Source organism: Salvelinus sp. IW2-2015, unplaced genomic scaffold (assembly GCF_002910315.2).
Source record: "Salvelinus sp. IW2-2015 unplaced genomic scaffold, ASM291031v2 Un_scaffold1010, whole genome shotgun sequence".
Classification (NCBI taxonomy): domain Eukaryota; kingdom Metazoa; phylum Chordata; class Actinopteri; order Salmoniformes; family Salmonidae; genus Salvelinus; species Salvelinus sp. IW2-2015.
The window spans coordinates 214,097-233,905 of record NW_019942685.1 but is presented as its reverse complement, the minus strand read 5'-3'; the positions used below and the strand labels follow the sequence as shown (position 1 = coordinate 233,905).

The following is a 19,809-nucleotide window of genomic DNA, read 5'->3' as shown; positions in this document are numbered from 1 at the left end:
TATACTCTGGGTCTCAATGGGATTTTCCTGGTTAAATAAAGGTTAAATAACAAATAAACTGTTCCTCTGTCAGTAATACAGTAATAGAGACTTTATCAACTGTTCCTATATCAGTAATACAGTAATAGGATCTTAAAGTTCAATACGAAGGTGCACCTTTTGTATGCTGGGTCCCACATCTCGGCGTCTGAGAACGTGTTGAGGTATTGGTCCCATTGGTTGAGAAGGTTGAACATGTCTGGTTGGATCAGGGGAATACTGATACACATCTCCCAGCCTCGCTGGTCCTGCCGGACCCCTGGCTTAGTGTAGTTGAACACCACTCCTATAGAACAAACACACTGACTGTCAGTATTAAGCGTATCCAGTTTTAGTCCTAATGACGTTTTGATGTCAGTAATGTTAACTTTCCATTGAGTAAATTGTGAAGGGAAGTTGTAGCATGTACCGTTACAGTATGGGTGAAGAAACGGAACCTACCATTAGTGTCTGTGATCCCAGTGTGTAGGTCTGAGCCGCCATCAAACTCCCTAAACACAGCAATCTACATTCAATCAATCTGTGATGTGTGTAACAGCTGTCCGTGCATTGAGTTTGTGTTCATTCAATGTGCAGCAAACAGACCATCTGCTAAGAACAGCATGTTGCCTTTTACACCAACACAGTAGTCATTGGTTACCTGAGGTTGTTTTCCTCAGCAGGTGCGACCAGGAAGCAGCATGGGGTCTTGTGTCCGTTAGAAAAAGGGTTGGGGATACGGATAGGAGCCTCCTCCAGCCTGCCACTGCTGAAGCTCACTCCACACTCTGGACATTTCTCTGGAACCAAGAAACAGAAGATGTCCTTCTGACAGTGGCTGAACTTAATCACACTCTTTTTCTCCATGGAAACAGATGGAATAGAACTTCCCTACTAGGTTGCTTACTAAGTCCCCTACCCAGTGCTAGGTCTTCACACTAACACCCTAGCAGGACAGCAGGGTAATTTAACCTATCTGGTCTGTGACGCTCCACTCACATAACCTTCTCATTTGTCACTAACCGTCTGGGGCCTATCAGGTTGCACCTATACTGTCCCCATGCTCTTCTGTTCAGCAGTCCTGTTTTTTGCTCATTCCTTAATTCACTGTAAAGGGTTATGGTCAGTCCTATACTGTCTAGGTAGTTCACTGTAAAGGGTTATGGTCAGTCCTATACTGTCTAGGTAGTTCACTGTAAAGGGTTATGGTCAGTCCTATACTGTCTAGGTAGTTCACTGTAAAGGGTTATGGTCAGTCCTATACTGTCTAGGTAGTTCACTGTAAAGGGTTATGGTCAGTCCTATACTGTCTAGGTAGTTCACTGTAAAGGGTTATGGTCAGTCCTAATGCTGGGTCTAGGTAGTTCACTGTAAAGGGTTATGGTCAGTCCTATACTGTCTAGGTAGTTTCACTGTAAAGGGTTATGGGTCAGTCCTATACTGTCTAAGGTAGTTCAGCTGTAAGAGGTCAGAACAGAGTGTGGTGTTGTCAATAACACATGGTTGGTGTTGTCAATACACATGGGATGGTGCTATCAATAACACATGGGATGGTGTTGTCAATAAGACATGGAATGGTGTTTGTCAATAACACATGGGATGGTGCTATCAATAACACATGGGATGGTGTTGTCAATAACACATGGGATGGTGCTATCAATAACACATGGTTTGGTGTTGTCAATAATTGTCTCCTGACCCCTCCTGTCTCAGCCTCCAGTATTTATGCTGCAGTAGTTTGTGTCGGGGGGCTAGGGTCAGTCTGTTATATCTGGAGTATTTTCTCCTGTCTTATCCGTTGTTCTGTGTGAATTTAAGTATGCTCTCTCTAATTCTCTCTTTCTCTCTTTCTTTCTTTCTTTCTTTCTCTCTTTCGGAGCACCTGATCCCTAGGACCGCGCATGATGACTCCTTGCTGTCCCCAGTCCACCTGGCCGTGCTGCTGCTCCAGTTTCAACTGTTCTGCCTGCGCTATGGAACCTGACCTGTTCACCGGACTGCTACCTGTCCCAGACCTGCTTTTTTCAACTCTCTAGAGACGCAGGAGCGGTAGAGATACTCTTAATGATCGCTATGAAAAGCCAACTGATATTTACTCCTGAGGTGCTGACCTGTTGCACCCTCTACAACTACTGTGATTATTATTATTTGACCATGCTGGTCATTTATGAACATTTAACATCTTGGCCATGTTCTGTTATAATCTCCACCCGGCACAGCCAGAAGAGGACTGGCCACCCCTCATAGCCTGGTTCTCTCTCAGGTTTTGGCCTTTCTAGGGAGTTTTTCCTAGCCACCGTGCTCTACACCTTGCATTGCTTGCTGTTTGGGGTTTTAGGCTGGGTTTTTGTACAGCACTTTGAGATATCAGCTGATCTAAGAAGGGCTTTATAATAAATTTGATTTGATTTAAAGATGGACAGCTATTCCGAGACAGCTCCATAACACCGTGGCTGTACTAAATTCTACAGGCTTCAGGTTACGAAAGAAGGTATGGGAACTGTAAAAATATCTGAACATTATGAATGGATATGAACACACACGTACTCAATTACATGCTTGCTTACACATACGGACTTATACACAACCTGATCTCGCTCTCCTCTCACTCTCTCTTTCTCTCTCTTCTCTCCCTCTCTACTTGTCGAGAAACTGTTTTATAATTTAATGTGTTTTATTGTTAGTTTTTATTGTATTGGTCCAAGTGTATATATGTTTACAACAGCAAGGGGAAGATTATCAGAATAGCAACATTGGGGAATAATACATATTGTACGGAATACATTTGTACTGTAGTGAAGCGTCTCCATAGTAATGTAAGGTCTCTTTCATCATCATGTGAAACGTCAATTGGCTATGAAATGCTGGGATGTGTTTTCAATTATGTTAAAGGTAATTATGATGCAACTATGATGGTGATACGATATGGATTACAATTATCATCATGAATATCAAGGCTATACGCACTACATGTTCACACATAGACACTCACCATGCAAATTGCAGATTATTTATTTATTTGGACATCACAGATTAAAGTCTTACTCTTATACAGACATCGTACACACTCTCCACTATATCACATCCAATATCATACACATCAACCTACTCAGATTTGCCACACACATAATATCTTGTCTCAATTTTCTAACATCTGTGGCATTGGCTCACAGGCAAACAGGCAAGGGAATAAAACAAATATTGCTAGAACCTATTTCTTGAATTCTAAATATCAGACATTAGAAAGCTCTAGTTTTGACCTTCATAATACCTCTGATGGCAGTAACTTTACAGGCACTAATTATGGTCAATTTAGACTGAGAATAGTATCTAGTTATGGTAAGGGTGAAATATGTATAGCCAGTTATAATTGTAATGTGTTTAGCAGATTATAAAACAATAAGATCAGTCTTTACATGAATATAACATATAAGAATAGATCAGTCTTTACATGAATATAACATACTGTTTACAGGAAACTCACTCTACATCCTTAGATGAAGTTACGTGGAAAAAGGAATGGGTTGGTGAAAATAATTTTCTGTCATGGACAAAGGAACTCAAAGGTGTTGATGATATTAATTAAACAAAAATGTCAATCTGAATGTGCAATAATCAGGATGAATTCACAAGGAAGGTGGATCCTTTTGAAATATGAAAGTGGACGAAAAAGAGATTTAGGCTCATTTAATTCTATATGGTCCAAATTCAGGAATGATCCACACTTCTTCGAAAACATTTATACCAATTATTGAACTTACAGGCAACAAAATGTCATTATAGTAGGAGACTATAACAACAGTGTTAAGTACCTCAATGACCGTAAAGGTAATCACTCTACAAACTATCATCACCGTGCCTTAACTCTTAATGGCTGCACGGCAGGATTTGAGTAGCTTGGATGAAAAGGTGCCCAATTTAAAACGGCCTGCTCCTTAGTCATAGTTCCTAATATTTGCATATTATTATTAGTAATTGAATAGAAAACACCTCCAAAGTTTTTAAAACTGTTTGAATTATTTCTCGAGATTAACAGAACTCATATTGGCAGGCAAAATCCTGAGTTGAAATAAAAACTGGAAGTTAGAAATCTGAGATTGTCTGTCTTCAACAGAGTCCCAAAAGAATTTCAAATGACGTATGACAGGGGTTGCACTGCCTAGGGGTTCACTAGATGTCAGCAATCAATAGAAATTCCAATGTAGACTTCTATGGTCTTGTTGGAGAAGAATGAGGTGCAGAATCAGTCAGGTGGTCCATCAAGCACCCATTTCCTGATCATGCATTTCTTCATGCAAGTCACTTGCGTTCCATGCTCACGCAGACACGAAGAATACTCCGTTGGAACCTTATTTGAAGCTATATGTTAAAAACATCCTAATGATTGATTCAGTACTTAGTTTGAAATGTTTCTTTCGACCGGTAATATCACATTTTAAGTTTTTGTCCGATATGAAGCTGACCAGAATTAGCGTTTGGATATGTTTACCAAACGCGCTAACAATTGGACATAAATAACGGATTTTTTCCGAACAAAAACAAACATTTATTGTGGACCTGGAGTTTCTGCTAAGCCTTCTGATCGAAACCAACAAAGGTAATGAATATTATAATATATTTTGGTTGTTATAGTGACGCTATCTTTGCAGCTATGATATGCTAATTTGAGCGCCGTCTCAGATTATAGCGTGCAGTTATTTTCTTTAAAGTTTTTTTAAAATCTGACATTGCGGTGCATTAAGGAGAGTTATATCTATAACTCAATGTGTATAACTTGTATTATCATCGTATATTTATGATGAGTATTCAAATGTGAACGACGGCTATGGCAAAGTCACTTGATGTTTTTGCATTAGTGATTCTTGTAGCCTCAATGTAAACTCAGATTTTTTGATATAAATAGAATTGAATCAAAACAAAAAACGCATGTATGGTGTAACATGAAGTCCTATGAGTGTCAATCTGATGAAAATAATCGAAGGTTAGTGAATCATTTTATCTCTATCTCGGTTTTTTGTGATTGCTATCATTAGCTGGAAAATGCTATGATATTTTTAGTTTTGTGGTGAACATAATCGTTTGTAGTGCTTTCGCTGAAAGCCTATTGAAATCAGACAGTTTGGTGGCTTAACAACAAGATTACCTTTAAAATGATATAAGACACATGTATGTTTGAGGAATTTAATTATGAAGATTTATGGTTTTTGAATTTGGCGCCCTGCACTTGGACTGGCTGTTGTCATATTTTGATCCCGACTTAGGGCTTGCAGCCCAAGTTCAGCCTCTCTGAACCACCCATCCCCGATCCGGATCATTGTCATCAGAAAACGCTGACTAGCATAGCTGGCCTAGCGCCACAGGTAAATAATATAATATAATAATTTCATGAATCAAAGTCCAATACGCAAATGAAATAAACATCTTGTATCCAGCCAACATGTCAATTTTTTTTCATGTTTACAGCGAAAACACAACATATATTTATGTTAGCTCACCACCATATCCAAAATAACACATAATTTTCACAGCAAAGAAGCTTTCACAAAACCCACAAATAGAATAAAATGAATCACAACCTTAACTCTTCATCGATGCAGTCATATGACATCATGTTTATACAATACATTATGTTTGTTCGATAATGTGCATATTATGCCAATATATAGCATATTTATAGCCATATTTATGGTTTTCATTGGCGCCATGTTCAGAAAATGGCTCCAAAATAGCCAGAATAATTAACAGAGGAAAATACTCATCATAAAACTTTGATTTACATAATTAAAGTAAACATCTTGTGAATACATATAATTAAGGATACACTGTTCTTAATGCAACCGCTGTGTTAGTTTAAAAAAATAAACTTTAGTAAAAAGCATCCCATGCAATAATGCTGAGACGGCTCTCAGCCATTCTCCCATGTTGGAGTCAAACAGAAATACGAAATTACATCAAAAATATTCCCTTACCTTTGATGATCTTTCATCAGAATGCAGTGCCAGGAATCCTAGTTCCACAATAAAATCGTTGTTTTGTTTTATAATGTCCATTACTTCTGTCGAATTAGCAACTTTGGCTAGCATGTGTAGTAACGTGTCCATACAAATTTACCGCTAATGAACGAAAACTTCAAAAGTGATATTACAAATCGAATAAACTTGTCAAACTCAGTTGAGAATCAATCTTCAGGATGTTTTTCTCATATATATCCAATAACGTCCCAAACGGAGCATTCTTCATGTCTATATAACTCAGGAAAGACAAGGACATCACATGCCCGGCGTGCGTGGCCAAGAAACTGGCAATCTGCCTGACCAGTCACTCCAAAAGCTTCTCGTTCGGCCCCACATCATGCTAGACGCTTCATTCCACGTTCTACTGCCTGTTGACATCTAGTGGAAGGCGTATGAAGTGCATACAGATCCATAAATATAGGAGAATTGATAGGCGATGACTTTCACAGCGACCCATTACAGATTATTCACTTCCTGTTTGGAGGTTTGCCTGCCATATGAGTTCTGTTTTACTCACAATATAATTCAAACGTTTTAAGAAACTTCAGAGTGTTTTCTATCCAATAGTAATAATAATATGCAATTATATGATCTAGGACAGAGTACGAGGCCGTTCAATTTGGGCACCAATTCATCCAAAAGTGAAAATGTCGCCCCTATCCTAGAGAAGTATGGAACACATTGAAATAGTGGATATTTGGAGACTAAAAAACACCGACATAGTGAGATATACATGAGGAAACTTAATCAAGCTAGTCGTTTGACTACTTTCTTGTCTCTTTCTCTCTTGCATCAAAGGTTAAAAGTTTTAATAGGAGACAGAATGCGATCAAGATATCATCTAATTGGCATTCACATAACTCTTATAGGTTTTCCACGTGGACGGATATTGGAAATGTAATCAAAGTTACTGGAGACAACTTATTTTTCTAGACAAAAGAATGATAACTGAATTTTTCCAGTATAATATAGGTCAGCAAATCCCCTTATTGTTTGGATACCTTTAAATGTACCTTCAGGGGTCATTCAATTCAATATTCATCAATAAAAACACGCATTTCTGGCTAAAGAGACCAGACTAACAAGGCAAATCCATGAACTAATAGTACAGGTAGATGGCAATAAAAACGATACTACAGAGATACAAAATAAGTTAGAGGAAAACAAAAAGAACTGGAGGAACTTATTCWAGAACGATCTAATGTAATCTATTCCAAAAATAAAGCAAACTGGATGGATTATAGAGAAAAATGAACACAATTCTTCCTGAATCTTCAATAAAGGAACGCTAACAAAATTAATTTGCAGAAACTCGTTACTGAAGACGGAGTCATCTATGATTCTCCGAATTATATTTTAAAAGAGGAAGCTAATTATTTTAGGCAGATGTTCTCTTTTCCATCTCATCCTTTCTCACTAAATGAAGATTATGGTAAGGAATTCTTTCCAAATAATATAAACAATGGAAAATTAAAAAATTTACAGAAAGATCAGTGCGAAGGCCAAATTACAGAGGAATAGCCTTTTGAGGCTATTAAATCCTTTCAGTCTGGAAAAAACCCAGGGCTTGATGGCATACCGGTAGAGGTATATCAAGTATTTTTTGATATACTAAAAGCTCCATTGTTAGATTGTTTTAWCTACTCCTATAGAAATGGTAGTCTGTCAGGTACTCAGCAGGAAGGTCTGATTTCTCTATTATTAAAACAAGACCCAGATGGCAAATATAAAGACCCAGTCTATCTAAAAAAACTGGAGGCCCCTTACACTTCAATGTTGTGATGCAAAAATACTAACAAAATGCATAGCACTCAGAATTAAAAGGGGGTTTACCAGGTATTGTTCATCCTGATCAGACAGGTTTTTTTACATGGACGATACATTGGAGATAATATACGACAACTACTAGAAATAATAGAACATCATGAAACATATAAGAAGTCAGGAATGGTATTTATAGCGGATTTTGAAAAGGCATTAAAGTAAGACTGGAATTTATTTATAAATGCCTGGATTTTTTCAAGTTCGGTAATTCTCTTATAATATGGGTACAAATAATGTATAGCAACCCCAGGTGTTAAATAGTAAATAATGGCTACTTCTCAGAGAGTTTTGAATTGTCAAGAGGAGTTAAACAAGGGTATCCGCTGTCATCATATCTGTTCGTTATGGCCAACAAATGCTAGCTATTAAAATCAGATCCAATAACAACATTAAAGGATTAGAAATCCAAGGCTTAAAAACAAAGGTGTCCTTGTATGCCGATGACTCAAGTGTTATATTAAGTCCGCAAACTAGATCCCTGCAATGTCTCATTAAAGATCTAGATAACTTTTCTGTACTCTCTGGACTAAAACCTAATTATGGTAAGTGTACAATATTACGTACTGGACCCTTAAATTACAACTTTTACATTACCCTGCAGTTTACCTATAAAATGGGCTGATGGCGAAGTAGACATACTCGGTATTCATATCACAAAATATATAAATAAGCTCTCCACAATGTATTTCAATAGAAAACTTGTAAAAATAGACAAGATCCTGCAACCATGGAGAGGTAAATACCTGTCCAATTATGGAAAAATTGCCCTGCTTAACTCCTTAGTCATATCTCAGTTTACGCACTTACTTATGGAGCTGCCTACTCCTGCCTTTGTGCAGATTGCCATGTCTCGTTTTTGATTAATTGAAAATTATACTTTTTTCAAAGTATCTCTCTTTTTCAAACAAGCATTGCAGAGCTGGCTACAATTTCAATTTCACCCCCCTGAAAAGATAGAACAAATATTACAACAAATATGTATGGCTGAACTCAAATATGCTGGTTGATAAAATACCTGTATTTATGGAAAAGGGTATTTTTGTAAATTGGAATGGTATAGTTATGTCCTTCATGGAGTTATCAGAATTGTACGGAAAGGTCTGCTCAATCCAAGAGTACAACCAACTGATTACAGCATTGCCCCAAAAATGYAGGAGGTAACAGGGATCGGACCAACACGCAGCGTAGCCAGTGCTCAACATGTTTAATTAAACGATAAACAGTGAACACTTACAAATACAAAATAACAAAATGTGGCAAACCGATACAGTCCTAGCTGGTGCAGAGAAAACACAGAGACAGGAAACAACCACCCACAAATCCCCAACACAAAACAAGCCACCTATATATGATTCCCAATCAGGGACAACGATTGACAGCTGCCTCTGATTGAGAACCATATTAGGCCAAACACAGAAACAGACAAACTAGACACACAACATAGAATGCCCACCCAGCTCACGTCCTGACCAACACTAAAACAAGCAAAACACACAAGAACTATGGTCAGAACGTGACACGGAGGAATAAAAATAGCATAAATAGGAAAGTATACTAGTTTCATTTGAGGACCAGGATGTTGACAACTGTGCCATACAGATTTCAAAATAGTTGGGAAGAGATTTTTGATGTACCGATTCCATGGTACAGGGTGTATGAGTTGATATATAAAACAACGCAAGATTCAAGACTTCGTGCTTTTCAGCTAAAATTATTATATAGAATTCTTGCCACCAACAAAATGTTGAATATTTGGGGCATAAAATCATTGAAGCTCTGCAGATTTTGTTGTGAGGATACAGAATCAATAGACCATTTATTTTGGTATTGCCCTCAGGTAGCCTGTTTCTGGTCTCAGGTTCCGGAATGGCTGAAAATGCATAGCATTGATCTAAAATTGACCCTAGAAATAGTACTGTTAGGAGATCTGGAGAGACCGGGTCAGTCAATTACTAATATACTAATACTCTTAGTAAAAGTATTTATCTTCAACTCGCAATCTGTGGATTATATTCGATTAGATAGATTGAAATTGTACATTAAACATCACAGTATAGTTGAAAGATATGTGTTGAGTAGAAACCCGAAGTGGGTGGCCAGCAGAGATAAATGGGATGGGCTGAGGGTTGGTATATGGAATTGGAGACAAGTGGGAGTGGAGTTGCTGTGTGAGAGATAGAATGATGGTCAAAATAAATCATAATAAAAAGTACATTTGAATGACACTAAGTGGCAGTGTTTTTTACAACTAATGCCGGTTTGCCTGAGGCTGATGCCATGCAGGTGTTTGTTCACATGCATATACACACACTCTCATTCAAAGAAACACATACAAGAACACACACATACATGTAATAGGGCCAGACATGCACACAAACATATACAGTTGACATTGCTGTTATGATTTCAGTTGTCCCTGATGTCCTTTGTTTTAAATGTATAATTTTTTGTATTTTTTTTGCATTGTTGTTTGCTGTTTTCTTCTGTCTTTTCCTTTTTTTTTTCTTTAGTTCATTCTCTTGGTTGTTGGTGCATTGTGGGGTTCTTGCGGGTGGGGAATGGAATTAATTAATCTCGAATGGTTGAGGGACAGCTATTGGGGAACTGTAGGGTGATCTTGGAAGGTTTCGGGTTCACGTTTCTTGGCCTGGTGGTAGATCGGTCAACATGCCCTTGAGCAGGACATTGCCACTGGATGCTTCTGTGTGTCGCTCTGACTGGGAATCTGTTGGATGACTGGTATGATGTAGTTGGTATGATGTTGTCAATAACACATGGGATGGTGTTGTCAATAACACATCGTATGGTGTTATCAATAAGACATGGGATGGTGTTGTCAATAAGACATGGGATGGTGTGTTGTCAATAACACATGGGAATGGTGTTGTCAATAAGACATGGGATGGTGTTGTCAATAAGACATGGGATGGTGTTATCAATAACACATGGGATGGGTTGTCAATAACACATGGGATGGTGTTGTCAATAAGACATGGGATGGTGTTGTCAATAAGACATGGGATGGTGTTGTCAATAACACATGGGATGTGTTATCAATAACACATGGATGTGTGTTGTCAATAACACATGGGATGGTGTTGTCAATAACACATGGATGGTGTTGTCAATAAAGACATGGGATGGTGTTGTCAATAAGACATGGGATGGTGTTGTCAATAAGACATGGGATGGTGTTGTCAATAAGACATGGGATGGTGTTATCAATAAGACATGGGATGGTGTTGTCAATAACACATGGGATGTGTTGTCAATAACACATGGGATGGTGTTGTCAATAACACATGGGATGGTGGGATCTTTAGGAAGCCTACAGATGGGAATACCATTCTGAGGGCAGACAGTTTTCACCCCAAAAGGCTAAAAGAGAATATTCCATATGGCCAACTCCAAAGAGTCCGCAGAATTTGCGATCAGGAAACAGACTACAGTGTCAAATCTGCTGAATTGGAGAATCGCTTTTTGGATCGGGGCTACAGCGTTCAGGTCCTGAAAGATGCAGGTATAAGGGCTGGATTACTTGACAGAGAGAACTTGTTAGAAGAGGAGTGCCTCGTGATACATCAGAGAGAGTGTATTTTGTTACAAAATACAGCACTGAAGCAGAGAACATTAAAAGAATCATTAAAAATAATTGGGAATCATCCAAAGTGATACGCTACTACGCCAAGTCTTTCCTGAACCACCAGTCATAAGCTTTAAGAATGTCCTACCCTAAATGACAAATTAGTCCACAGTTATCTTCCGGGTACTCTCAAAAAACTTGGCTTGACCACAAACCCAAGGGCTCTTTTAAATGTTACCAGTGCAACCATTGCAGTAATATTGCACAGAAAAAGTATTTTTTGACACAGCTTCTAAAATTGAGTATTACCTCAAGCATTTTATTAAACTGCAAAACCACTCATGTCATCTATAGACTGGAATGTCCACAGTGCAAGGTGTTCTACATTGACGGACAAAGAGACGCCTTCAAGATCGCTTGGCGGAACACAAGTACGCCATACGGGTAGGCAAGTGAGACTACCCCATGGCAAGGCACTACAAAGTCCTTACACCATGGTAACCCTGCCTCCCTACAAGCTATGGGTATTGATCATGTTCCGGCCTCTATTAGAAAAGGGGACCGTCTTAAACAGTTAAACCAAAGGGAAAGTTTTTGGATTTACAAACTACAGGCCACTAAGTACCCTGGTTTAAATGAAGATATGGATTCTCACCCTTCCTGTAGGGTCGTGATGGGTCCATTTGCTGTCATCTAGTGGACATTTTGCTCAATTGCCCTCTAGCTATGTTTTGACTGTTGTTCATGTTTTGCTGTGTTCTGGAGTACTGTGGAATATATTGCTTTCTTGTTCTGGACACTTCTCCCAGTCATGGTTAGGGTTGGAACTGCCTCTCTGGGTGTTCTGATGCTTCTAGCTTGGAGTTGTATGCTCATGATAACATAGCTACAGTATTTCACCTTTTCATGTGTATATTATTGCTTACTAGGTGTGTCCAATTTGGTAACCACTCCCTCTTCTAATTAGGGCTAATTGGAAAAGCTTTAAAAGAGGACATTGTATTCTCCTTTTTCTGTACTCCCTGACGAAGGCCATGCAGCCGAAACGCGTCGGTTTTTAAACAACTTTGTTTCTATTGAACATGCCATACTAATAAAGGCATTTTAATTAATTATATGAAGAGTGCCTTGGTCTCCTTTCTTTTTGATGACCAATTTACACCTTTTACCAAAGAGCACCTTCTATCTACCAAAATATACTATAGTGTACCTTAGTAGCGCTTCCCTTCCTCCTCTTTCTAACACATGGGATGGTGTTGTCAATAACACATGGGATGGTGTTGTCAATAACACACGTGTGGTGTTGTTTAAATGTTTGTTGGAGATTGTTTTTCCATGTAAGCTACTATTCACTGTGGTTTCCTTTACATAGTGTAGAGCTCATTTAAAAAAGCACTCCACTTCTGAGTTGTCTGGTTGCAGGTGATTGGGAACAATTGTGAATACTTGAAATTATAATTAACCCTGCAAACTACTCTTGCGAGTATCATTTATTTTATTCAAGCTTACTTGTCGGCCTCCGGGGCCTGTTGCACAAAAGTAGAATTAAGACATCCGGGATAAATGACTCAGCTGAGCTCAATGAAGCCAAAACATGTGCGGTCCAGGCTTAATTGTTGCACAAAGACCAAGCCAGGATGAGCAGACACGGATTCATTAAGCCAGGTGAAACCAATCCTGGATAGGTGCGCGCTCACGGCTCACTCAAATAGACCCCGCCACAGATCACAGATTAACTGATTTACCATGGCAACTAGAGCCGCGTACTTTTCCCCGTCGGAAGCACAAATCCTCATGGAGGCATACGAGGAGGTAAAAGATATAATTAAGAAGAAAGGCAACACCGCCACAGTGATAAAGCAAAGAGAAAAAGCGTGGCAAAGTATTGCAGACCGCCTGAATGCGTAAGTAGTGCAAAATTACACACTCACCGCTCCGCTGAAACATCACAATTACAATTCAAATATTTAATTCACATCTCCAAAAATGCAGTTGTACTGTAATTATGAAACGGTTAAATTTTTAATTGAAATTCACTGCAGATATGAGTGAAATTGTGTAAAGTAACTCCATCACACTGTATAAAGCTATGATACATTTTTGATATTTTTACTGAAAACAAGACAAAAATACCAAGTAATTTTTTGCAGTGTGACTCCATTAAATTGTGTGTGTGTGTGTGTGTTAGATTAAACATGAAGCGGCCAAAACGACATGGCAGCAGGTCAAAATCAAATACAGAACATTCTGCAGAATGGTATGGTCCCTGACTAATATTTAACAAAGCACAAGCATATATTGTACCAGAAGGTGCCTGTCCACACATTGTCTGTACTGTTTAGCAGTGAAAAAGAATACCCACAGACAAGGCACGGGTGGTGGAGTCACAAAGGCTGACCTTACCCCAGCAGAGGACATGGCCTTGGAGCTAAATAAAGGCAGGCCCGTCTTAGAGGGATCCCTGGGAAAGAGACGAGCATAGGTCCTCCCAAGATGCCACCGCTTCATTCAAGGTATGTCCTCCATCTCTACATGGATACAACCACATTCATATTATCAATTTGGACTGTCTGACTTTGGTTTACCTATTGCCTTGCAGTGTCTGGCAGCACTGTTTCCTTTAGAGCCACCAGCACAAGCACCAGACGATGCTGATCCAGTGAGTACTCCATCAAAGGCATACTGTAGGCTGGCATGTTTTGTCTACTAGCTTCAAATAGAATCCGATTAAATGTGATAGGGTGAAGGCCCAGTGCAGCAGCAACAGCACATGATGGAGACGATGATGAGGAGGAGACCATCTCTTCTGGATTCCAGAAGGCATGAGGTATCATGTTAAGACTGTGAAAGTACTATTTACTCTACAATGGTGAGGAGTCCTCATCAAAATCAAAAAATCTAATTTCTTTTTCACGGACCAGATGCTATACAGTGGGAAAACCAGCCTGGCAACATAGTGCGTATTAATAAAAGGACACCACATCCTGCCAAATTCCAGCTGCGCTAATTGTATTGTGTTCACAGAGCTCACAAGCTATCAGAAAGTTGTATGGCAACCACCTCCGCGCCAAATGAAACTGGCAGACATAGACATTCAGTACAAGAAGAAAAAGTGGAAAATCTTGCACTGGAGTCCAAATAAAAAAGAGGACAATTAGGAAACTGGACCTTGAAATAAAAAAACTTGAGAGGAGGTGAGATATGCCTTCAATGTACACTGTATGCTAACTGTAACACAAAATGTATTAATCATTATTTTTCTTTCCTCCCCAGCTCCAAGAAGATGACACAGCTCAAATAAAAATTAGGTATATTCTCGTAAAGTCAGTGAGCCATGACATATGAGCTCTTATTGTGAGCACACAGGACGGTGGCATCTTTCTAAGGTTTTTTTTATTTCCCAGCAATCAGTACAACCAAGTCATCGTTATAAGGCATCGCCTCTTTTGCCCACCCCCCCAGCACCAGGTGTGGCCACTAGCCTATATGAAGGCCCAAAATTGTGTGTTCCTTTCTGCTCTGACAAATGGCATGCCCATTCGTGCGAGATGTGGTGGATGAAGAAGCACTTGTTGCTGAGGAGAGCCTTCAGGCGAGAAAGGTCTTTCAGGGACCGGTTGGACCACTGGCCTTCCCTATGACCATCTATAGAAAGATACAGTTTTCTGCAGATGGCATCAGGTATCTATGCAGACACTGGGTCCCAGGATTAACACCGCATGCACGGAGCCATGCACTGAGGTGGAGCAAATGGTTTGTGTGGCTTGCGCTTTTTTGCTAGTGGAGCCTTCCTGTACTCAGTGGGGATGCAGAACAGCTGAACACAGCCACAATTTGCCGCACAATAAGGAGTGTTGTCTGGCTATCAAAGCATTAGCAATGTCTTCATCTCCTTCCCTGCCACAGAAGACTCTGTGACATCAAAGAGGAGTTCTATAGGATTGCAGGTAAGAGGATCTACAAATACAGGACAACTGTTAACACATAGTAGGATACTCATTACTTTGGGACAGGTTCCCAATGTCATTGGTGCAGTGGACTGCACACACATAAGGATAAAAGCCCCTCAGGTGGCCATGAGGCCGATTTGTGAATAGGAATCCTTTCACAGCATTAATGTTCAGGTGAACATAACTTTTGAATTGTCCATTGACGAACACTCTGCATTGCCAGTGATGTGCATATGGGTGTAATATTTCCTCATCTTATGATTCAGAAGGTCCTGCAATGCTGACTGTGTGATCAGCAATGTTGTGGCAAGAATGCCTGGCTCAGTCATGACTCCAGAAATCTTTCGGGCCTCTCGAAATCTATCAGTGCCTATCACAAGGTAAGCCACACAACCCTATTTATAACCATCATGGCTGTGTCAAGAATATCCACTGTGTTTATGAGGTAGTAATGATGAGATTTTGTGTTGACAGGTGAAATTCTCTGGTGTGTTGCTGGGAGACAGGGGGTATGGCTGCCAGTCCTTTTCTCCTGACACCTTTTCACAGACCCCAGAGAAGCACAGCAGGCCTACAACCATGCCCATGCCAGGACCAGGGCCAGAGTTGAAATGACCTTTGGCCTCCTGAAGGCACGCTTTTCACTGCCTTCACAAATTAAGGGTCAGCCCTGTTAGGGCATGGATATTACGTGGGCTTGTGCTGTCCTCCACAATGTGGCCTGCCTGAGGAAGGAGAGGGCCCCCAGAGTGCCACCAGCCATGGACTGGGACAATCCGGCAATCTTCCCTGATGACGACAGTGGTCGGCTGCTGAGGGACCAATATTGTGTTGAATTATTTTAGTTAGTATGTGTGCTTTCAATTTGGTTAAATATGTTCCTGCGGTGGCAGAGGAATTTGGTTTTTTTGGTTCGTTTTTGTACGAATTTGGCCTCTTATGATGTTTGTGCGGTTATACTGTGTGTAATACAAGGCTGCCAGGGAGGCTACTGCATCCATTCATTTGTCTGTTCAGTTGATGTGTATGGATTGTCCTGCATTTTTTTAGTGTGCAGACATGCAGGGTGTGTTATATACAGACCTTTGAATGTGTATGTATCATTTTGTATAATATGCTTGGATTCTGTGCTTTCCATTGCTTGTAGAGTCACTGTGACTTCAGTTTCGAAGGAGCTGATGGTTTACCTGCTTGTTTTGTCCTTATTCAATAAAGGAACATAATGTTCACACATTGTGTTTTTATATTCATATGGAATGTGTATTGTTATATGACAGAGTACTAGGCCACACTGAAGAAAAGGATAAAGTCATAAATTTATGAGGCTGGTTCTTTCTGCAGGAAAAGCTACATATTGTTTTTACAGTTTGATACTTATGACAATATGATACTTAATATTCTGGCACATCAGCATGTCTTGTTTATGAAACCATACTGAAGTACAATTCACGAAATGCTCCACATCTGTCATTTTTAACAACTGTCCTCCTTTAAACAACTGGTTACAATATTATGACTTGTGTTTTTTCCTCTGTGGCCCTAATATTCTATCATTTATTATACAGTAATCCCTCGTTTATCGCGGGTTACGTTCCGAAAATGACCCGCGATAAGTGAAATCCGCGAAATAGAAAACTTTTTTTTTTTTTTTTTACAATTAGCAACTATTACATGTATACAAATACAGTGACTCACGATGAGGCCGTTTCACTGCTCTTCAGACGGGCCGCTGCATCCTGACTGCGCTCTGCAGTGGGTTATTATGGGTTTAGGAGATGTTTGAAATTACAAGATAATTTGGCCAACTTAATGTAAATTTGCCAAGCTGTTTTATGTACGTACACATAACTGCACGAGACGACAAATGATAGCACAATTCGTAGCATGTTTTGATACAAGAAGCGGGAGTGAGTTTTTAGCGAATCAGAATGCAGAGCACAATGCACCAAAAAAAAAAAAAATGCATTATGAAAATACGCGAAATAGCGAATCCGCGATAAGTGAACCGCGAAGTGGCGAGGGATCATGTATAGCCTTATAGTCTATGGGAAACTGTAAATTATCTAATGATAGCAACATCATCTAAAAATCATTTTTTATCCAAAATCATGAATTAATGATCACAAACGTTTAAATAATAACAGTGGGTCTAGTTATGTGATAACAATGTATAGTGAGCAGTGAAATAACTATTGGTTTTCCATTTGTGGTGACTGCTGACTGACATTAGGGATGAGATTAAATTAGACCTGGAATTTAAGCCTGGTCTGGAGCAGGCTAGCTCCACAGAATAAATCTCCATGGTAATTTATACCATAACATATCCTCCTGCCCCCTATCCATCTTTAGTGCAACCGGATTACGGATCAATTGAGCCAGGATCACCAAGATATCCTGGCTTAATCCCTTATCCTAGTTTTGTGCAACAGGCCCCAGGCCTTCGTCAGAGCTTTTGTGAAAGTTTGTATATTATACCCTTGAGCAGACATTCATCTACCCATATTCTGTTAATTACTTAAAAAATTAAAAGCATCAGGATTTGTCTGTGCTGACCAACAACTAAGCATTAACAATATCAATGAAGTTTACTTWATTGTCCAATTGTATACAAGATCCAACGGAAGGTCATTCAGCTTTATCCCAACCCCTCTGAAAATTACACTAAATACAAGCATCTTATAAATCAGCTACGTAGAAACCATGTTGATGGATCTCTTGGTAGACTGTGATGTATTTGGAGGCAGTCTTAACGAGGGGAAGGACATGTTGCTGTGTGAAGTCATCCCTAGTGACTGACTCTCTGCCCTCTGCTCTCCTCAGCTGGTTCAGGAAGGACAGGGCAAAGCCATAGCAACACGAGCCAAACTCCCTCTCCTCTTCAAACCTGGAGCAAATACAGTGCGCTTCAGTGACACGTGTTGCTGTTTTGGCTCTGTACTCCACTTCGGATTTGAAATGATACAATGACTGAGGTTAAAGGGCAGACTGTCAGCTTTAATTTGAGGGTATTTTCATCTGTATCGGGTGAACCGTTTCACAATTACAGCCCTTTTTGTACATACAGTAGTGCCCCCATTTTAGGGGCCCAAATGTATTGGGACAAATTAACTTGTGTATTAAAAACGTTTAGTATTTGGTTCTATATTATGATTATTAATAATCCTGAATTAATAGTGAATTATAATGAGTGAGAAAGTTAGACGCACATATTATACCCCCCCCAAAATGCTAACCACCTCTGTTACTGTAATGGTGAGAGGTTAGTATGTCTTGGGGGTATGATATAAAATGCTAACCACCTCTGTTATTGTAATGGTGAGAGGTTAGCATGTCTTGGGGGTATGATATAAAATGCTAACCACCTCTGTTACTGTAATGGGGAGAGGTTAGCATGTCTTGGGGGTATGATATAAAATGCTAACCACCTCTGTTATTGTAATGGTGAGAGGTTAGCATGTCTTGGGGGTATGATATAAAATGCTAACATGGCTAACATCACCAATGTTAATTGTAATGGTGAGAGGTTTAGATGTCTTGGGGGTATATAGTAAAATGCTAACACCTCTGTTATTGTAAATGGTGAGAGGTTAGCATGTCTTGGGGTATGATATAAAATGCTAACCACTCTGTTACTGTAATGGGGAGAGGTTAGCATGTCTTGGGGGTATGATATAAAAATGCTAACCACTCTGTTACTGTAATGGTGAGAGGTATAGCATGTCTTGGGGTATGATATAAAATGCTAACCACTCTGTTACTTGTAATGGTGAGAGGTTAGCATGTCTTGGGGGTATGATATAAAATGCTAACCCCCTGTTACTGTAATGGTGAGAGGTTAGCATGTCTTGGGGGTATGATATAAAATGCTAACCTCCCTGTTTACTGTAATGGTGAGAGTTAGCATGTTTGGGGGTATGATATAAAATGCTAACCACCTCTGTTACTGTAATGGTGAGAGCGTTAGCATGTCTTGGGGGTATGAGATTGTGCGTCTAAACTTTCTCAGTTATCGATTATTCACGATTCATTCAAGCGATTGATTATCTGGTAATCATGGGTAGCAGATTCAACATGAAGAAGGTGTAGACGTTGTTTAGTAAACATATTCAATCTCCAATTAAAAGTGACTCCAAAATGACACAATACATTATTTAGCATTCATTTCTATTGGCACAAAATAATCTGAAACACAACCAACAAAACAGCAAATGCATCCAACAAATGTGTAGAGTCACAGGCTTCATGTAGTCACTGCGTGCTATGAAGGGGACCAAATACTTGGGGGCGACGACTATGTACAAAAAGCTGTAATTTCTAAACGGTTCAGGGAGGGGGGAGGGATTTCTAAACGGTTCAGGGAGGGGGGAGGGGATTTCTAAACGGTTCAGGGAGGGGGAGGGGATTTCTAAACGGTTCAACC

The 19,809-nt window shown here is 39.6% G+C and overlaps 2 protein-coding genes across 2 annotated transcripts in view; both read right to left on the bottom strand.

The window, feature by feature from the left end:
* The window catches only part of LOC112069422 (MKRN2 opposite strand protein-like), an 8,288-nt gene extending 7,338 nt beyond the window's left edge, over positions 1–950 (bottom strand). Inside the window, exons 1-3 of the mRNA XM_070438546.1 lie at positions 680–950; positions 481–530; positions 157–325 (exon numbers count right to left, since the gene is read on the bottom strand). Of these exons, the coding sequence (XP_070294647.1) occupies positions 157–325; positions 481–530; positions 680–885 (425 nt within the window). The 5' untranslated portion in view covers positions 886–950. The remainder of the gene's footprint in view (positions 1–156; positions 326–480; positions 531–679) is intronic.
* A 17,014-nt stretch (positions 951–17,964) lies between these two features.
* The window catches only part of mkrn2os.1 (MKRN2 opposite strand, tandem duplicate 1), a 3,148-nt gene continuing 1,303 nt past the window's right edge, over positions 17,965–19,809 (bottom strand). Inside the window, exon 4 of the mRNA XM_024136767.2 lies at positions 17,965–18,273. Within this exon, the coding sequence (XP_023992535.1) occupies positions 18,066–18,273 (208 nt within the window). The 3' untranslated portion in view covers positions 17,965–18,065. The remainder of the gene's footprint in view (positions 18,274–19,809) is intronic.